Source organism: Acanthisitta chloris, unplaced genomic scaffold, assembly GCF_000695815.1.
Source record: "Acanthisitta chloris isolate BGI_N310 unplaced genomic scaffold, ASM69581v1 scaffold32525, whole genome shotgun sequence".
Classification (NCBI taxonomy): Eukaryota; Metazoa; Chordata; class Aves; order Passeriformes; family Acanthisittidae; genus Acanthisitta; species Acanthisitta chloris.
The window spans coordinates 791-7,066 of NW_008674761.1; the positions used below are offsets into that span (position 1 = coordinate 791).

At 49.2% G+C, this 6,276-nt stretch overlaps 1 protein-coding gene across 1 annotated transcript in view; it reads right to left on the reverse strand.

Annotated features, from left to right (window-relative positions):
* LOC103802944 (hexokinase-1-like) overlaps nt 1-6,276 on the reverse strand; it is a 26,745-nt gene that overhangs the window by 341 nt on the left and 20,128 nt on the right. The window contains 4 exon segments of the mRNA XM_009075478.1: nt 589-822; nt 1,518-1,673; nt 3,673-3,856; nt 5,667-5,766. Of these exon segments, the coding sequence (XP_009073726.1) occupies nt 589-822; nt 1,518-1,673; nt 3,673-3,856; nt 5,667-5,766 (674 nt within the window).

Here is a 6,276-nt window from a genome sequence, read left to right on the forward strand (position 1 = left end):
CTCAGACTTGAAACCTGGGAGCAATGGGAACTGCAGGAAAAAAATACTTGCATCCCAGTGGTGCCTCTGCCTGCATGGGGTTAACTCATATTTCTAGCACCACAGCAAAGGGCTGAGAACAGATCACACACAATCCTCCTTCCCACCCATCCCTCTCCATGTACACTAGAGGTGGCACTAGTCCTCTTCTCCTCCTGCCCCCAGCTCTTTTAGTCTCTTGCCCTTGCCTGCCACTGCTCCACAGCAGCCCATCTCCTCTGCACACTGAACATCCTCCAGAGGGTGCCAGGCACTTCAGCACTGCTGTCACTGCCTGTGCACAGCCAGGAGATCCTTCCCATGCTGCACAGCTTCCAACTCATTTGGCAAGCTGCATCCTCTTCACTTTGTCACCACCCCAGGAATCTGTCATGAGTCTTTCTTCAGCCTCTCGTTGCCCTTCAGAAAGCCCTGACCATCCCTGAATAAGACCTTTTTCCCCCTGGCTCTTATCCTAGCAAGTAAGAGAGTCCAGTTTGGCATGTCAAGAGGAAGAACATACAAGCAACGTGCTACAGGCAAACAAACACTGAGAAGGCAAATACTCACTGTGGATGTAGTTTGTACAGAGTCCCATCCACACCAACCGTTATCTCCAGGCGCTCCAGTCCTCTGTTCTCCCTGATTTTATCTACAATGGCAGCCATTCCAGCACCACACAACTGAGCTGCTCGCCTTGACACGGCTCCGCAGACGGTCTTGACGATGATACTGTCATCACAGGTGCTGTTGAGCCCCAGCTGCTGGAGGATGGCTCGCACCTGCAGCAAGGCTAACCTGTCACTGCAGAAGCAGAGCACGGTGTTAAATTAAAGGTTCTCCTCCGTCAAGCCAGTGCCACAAACCCCACTGCACTGACAGCTACATCCATGCACCCACACCAGGCCTTTCCTGGCAGTGCAGGAGATCTCAGAGGTGCAAATTCATTCACCTCAGCACCATGGTGCACTGCTGGAGAGGGGTGCAAGCAGCAACAGAAGTCCCAAGTCCAGCTCTGTGTTGTCTTTCCTTCTCTTTTCTTACCAAGGCGAATTGCAGGAAAATATTTTAGATTACAAACTTGGTTGTTTCCCCCCACCATAAAGACTCAGAGATTACTTGAAAATACAGAGTCTGAGCAATAAAGACACAAAAATACCCAGTAAAAAGTGCTCACTCAGCTAGTGTTCATGGAGTTCCACTATTATAGCTGGACACACACAAGGGACCCAAGAAAAAGGCTTGATTTCCAAACAAGTAAATAAAGTAATACAGTGAGGGAATCCCTGACAGCCCTTCCCATGATTTAGCAGTGAGCATTGTTAGCAACTCAGATGATGCTGTAAAGAGTCTTCCTGCACGTGCACAGGCTCTTACTGAAACCAAAACTACCTCTGGAGAAGCAAACAATGCTCTCCAGCTGCCCCCCCCAGCAGTGCCATCAGGCAAGCACTACCACACTGGTTCACCCAAAGCAGCATCCTGCACAGCGTTCTTACCTCTCGATCTGAGAAAGGAACTTGGTCTCGAAGATGTGTCTGGTTTTCAGTGTCTCTGAAATCTGGCCTCGGAACAGGAACCCCCGTTTGGTGAAGTCGATCAAAATATTGCGGACTATTTCCCCCAGGTACATCCCGCTGATCATTTTCTCATACCTGCAAGGAAGACAGCAGTGCAGCTCAGAGGGAACCTGCTCACGTTTGCAAAGGAGGCATCACAGTGTGTTAGCAGCTAGGTGTCTTATCCACACACGTTGGGGACATGAAACACACAACCTGGTTAACACAGAATGGCCATTAGCAGAATAGTTAGGCAAGAAAAAGCATGAAGGCTTGGTGGGAAGCCTTGTGAGCCCACCTACAAACACTTCATCTACTCTTCATAACTACAGTCCCCCAGCCAGGCACGTTAATGACAGCTGGTATTTCTCCTGGCTGGAAGAAATGGAATCCTGTCATCAGAGAGCAGAACAGTGCCCAGATGAAAGCCACATTATCCATACATCTGCCAGTGACAGTCCTGAGTGGACCCCAAGGAAACTTGCAACAACATTTGGGAGCCTTCCTGAAGCACAGCTGAGACCTTCAAATAGAAAAAGCTCAGTGGTTCCAGGCAGCAAAATTACAGGGAAACCACAAAGTACAGTCACCACAGTGTTTTCAAAGGAGTCCTGTGCTGCAAAACCAACCCTGTGACAGATAAAAAATGGGAAAAGGTATGTTCAGCATGTTCACAGGATCACTGATCTATAGACTAATAAGCTGAGGGTCCAGACTTGGTTTATGATCTTTGGTTCATTCTGCACCTAGTTTCCAGCAGGAAACCCATAGGTCCCAAAACCTCAGGGAGGAACCAACTCTCACTCTCCCTCTTTGCACACAGGACCCAAGTTTTTCACTTGCAGTCTTGTGCCCAGGCAAGAGAGAGAGTATCTTCCACCTGCAGACCTCTTCCTGGCACAGAACAGGGAGTGGTCCGGGAGCGATGCTCAGCACCCCTGCAGGGTTCCTTCCCCTCCTGCATCACTCTGGCCTGAATGGAGCACTTTGGGATCTGTGAGTTGTGTCTTTACCAGTAAGAACTGAGCACTTCCACTTCCTGAGAAGGGCCTTCATTGACACATCCTTTGTTTTGCCCCCTGAAGCTCTACAGCAGAGTCTGTGCCCTGGATTGAGTGGAGCCCAGTGCACCATCCTGCTGGAAGCAGGCCACACAGTCCATTTAATACCATGAACTCTCTCAGGTTTGTACTCAGCAAGTGTCCTCCCTCTTGAGTGCCTAACTATCTCTGGAATAAACTATTCCCCCTGGCAGTCTCCACTACTGCCTTTGGCTCCATGGCAACCCTGCTGCTGCATCAGGCTCACTCAGTGTCTTCCTCTCTGGGTCTGTTTGAGCTCCAGCTTCTAAAAAGTTTCCCATGGGACCTGCCAACTTGTCTGCATCCCCCAGGTTTTCAGGCAGATTTACTCTAGTCACAAAATCGTCTTAAAAGCTCCTGGCATCAAAGCATTGCTGCAGGGAGATGATGAAAAACTGTAGTCCTAGCATGCCACATCCTCAGCCCAGTTTTATCGGTGCTGGGCACACATTGTTGTCAGCCCTTTCTTGAAGGGAACAGGGAAGCACTTACCCAAACAAGAATTGAACCCCCAAAAGAGGACCAAGCTCCAGGACCAAGAAAGGAAGGTCCTCTAGTATGACATATTTCAGCCAGAAAATTGCCTGAAGTAAGAGTTGGCTGCAACTGCTAGAAAGCTCCTGAGTGCTCTGCAGCAAGCAGCTCCAAGCTCTAACGACTAGCGGCACAGCCCTCTACAAAGAGAGTTCAGCTAGAAGAGATTAACCTGAGACCAAGAGTGAAAGACTGACAAGACAGTACAACACAGGTCTAGAAAAGGGGTCTCCTTGTAACTTCAAGACTTTTGAAGTCCTCATCAAAAGCCTCGCTGAAGTCCCACGGCAGCAAATAGGTCACAAAAAAGCAGACACCAGGAAAAGCACAGAAGGGGAAGATCTCACAGGAGAGTAGGGCTGCAGTCATTTTCCACTCTTAACCTCTCCCTTCTCATACTGGGAAAAATCCAATTCCCTCTTAAAAGCATTTAAGGCAGCCTGGCTTATATACATAGCACACCATTCATCCTGCAGTACCTTTGCTTTCCAGCGTTTAGTGAATAGTCATCAACTGCTTTGTCATAGATTGTCCTGATGTCATCCAGGCATCCATTATCCCCAAAAGCTCCCCACTCTGTGTTCACACACATCCGTCCTTGCTCACCATCCACCATCTCTATGTTTCTCATCTCTTCCATGTAGCAGGCATTGCTGCCTGTTCCTGAAAGAAGAAAACACTGAAATTACTCTTTGTTTGGATGAAAACAACTTTAGAACAAGCACTACATCCTCCCTCCTGAGTGATCCTGAATGTGCTTGTTTCTGAATGATGAAGTCACCATTTGAAACATCAGAACAACACTCACTTGTCACTAATCCTAAACTGAGGCACATTCCTGCCACGGTGCATGGCAGAGAGTGGCTCAGACAAGAGGCTCACGAGGCCAGTTGGGCCGAGGGTCCTGTGCTGCAGGGAGGAGCAGCAGGGCAGCACTCTGGCACACCAACCCTCGTGTGCTTCTGCAGCCAAAGCCACAGCAAGCAGCCAGCTGGATCTTGCAGTCAGGAACCACCTTCACCCACGGATGCACAGAATCCAGGGAGAGACTGCTTGAACTGAATACCTCAGAGGCATCAGAGGCTCCACCAGCCGATTGCTTGGGTGTTTTTGTCTGATTTAAATAGCTTAGTTTCTCTGGCAGGAGGGTTATTTTCATGTTGAAGTGATACCATATCTGATTCAGCTTAAAGGGCATCCTAAGAAGTGTGGCAAAGTGCTTCATAGAGACAGAGGTCTTAGGCAGCAAAGGTTTAATAGCAAAGAGAGGCAGCTTCTGCTGCTACCAGGGCAAAAGTTTTCTCAAAGTTGCCTACCAGTCTCTTATTTAACCATGCATCATGAATTTTGCAGCAATTTTATCAGCAAGTCTGCTTTCAGGTGCCATTTTTTAGGGAATTATATCATTACAGTCTGAGCTGAAATAGATCCTCCCACAGTAGTCCCCTGCTGCAGGAGAGCTGAGCCACAGCACAGGGCTGGAGGCAGGGAGTCTGGGCTTCCAGACCAACACCCAGCTTGGCAGGACCAAACCCAGCTGTGGCCATCACCAGTCCCTAACTTCCCTCAGCAGGTGCCATCAGCCTGGCCCAGACAACCCAGGCTGAGCAGTGCCTAATTCTGCCCCATTACCCCAGGCCACCTCTGAGCCCCTGCTCTGTGCACACTCGCCGGCTGCAGAGCGTATCTGGCAGGGCTGCAGCGGATGGTGCTCAGAGGATACTCTCACCACCCCAAGGACACACTGTCCTTCCCACAGGGAACTCTGGTTCCTGAAAACGCCACCGACGGAGCTGCGCAGACACGGCTTCCTACCCGTGCTGCACTGTGCTGACTCATCCTGGCCATTTTCCAGCTGTCTGGAGGAGAAATTGGTGGCGTTTTATTTTCCTACAAGCCACCTCGCCACTGAAAGCGTTCTTTAAGCTCGCAGGTGCCACATCCCCTTCTTTCCAAAGGCAAACCCGTTTCTCTGGCTCCCCAGGCATGGCACGTGGAAAGGCACCAGCAGTCGCCCGCGGAACTATTTCAGTTGTCTCACTGCTGGGAAGGAGCTGACACTTTGTCGGAGCTCTCTGTCATGTCATTTGGGAATTGTGGCTGTGCTCTGCAAGTTTATTCTGAAAGGCCACATGATCGAGGAAAGCTGGGGGTTCCTGGAACACCCAGGCAGGGAAACTCTCACAGGTTACCCTAACAAACTCCAGGAGCTGGTGAGGCTACCTGAACCCACGTTTGCTCTCTCCCCAAGTAGCACAATGCCTTCCCCAGACAAACCAGGCAGAATTTGTTTAGCATCTCAGCCTCTGCTTATCTCAACTGACTGTGGGCAGAACTAGGCTGGCTGTTGAATTTTGCTCTCTTTCACTCCTGGCCATCCTGGCTTTATTGTCAGTTAGCCACAGGGATATCTCCATGAAAATACAGACAGATGTGCTGACACGCTGTTCCATAAAAAGCAGCTAACACATACCCACAATGAGCCCAATTTCACAGTTGGGGTCTTCATAAGCACAAGTCATCATTGTGCCTACTGTGTCATTCACCACAGCCACCACATCCAAGTCAAATTCCTTCAGGAGAGAGAAACACAATGGTGAGAAGTCTGGCTTTGGGGCAACCCCAAGGGGACATAAAAGGAGCACACCAAAGGGGATGCTGACAAAACATCCTGGAAACAAACAACAGGAAGTACCAACCTGGTTTTGACACATGCAAAACTAGGAACTTAAACTACCAGCAGGTAGCTGAGGCTCCTCACATGCTCTACCTGTGACAGATTATCTTCAGAAGAAAGTATATTCCTGGTTGTACTCTTTGGCTTAGGAATATTTAAGTACAAATCTTGTATAGAAGCCCAAGGTAGAGAACTACTGCCATTCTGTACTGCAGCAACAAGGTACCAAATCCAGTAGCAAAGGTTTTCAACTGCTCCTTTTCACTGGCTAATAAAAACTCTGCAAAATTAATGCTCTCCTCAGGCTATTTTTCTTCCCTTCCTAGAAAGTTTTGGGCTAAGCTGTTTGAGGCATTTTCAAGATCAAAAAGGGGAGGGGAGAAAAACTATTCTTCAGGGGGCACTG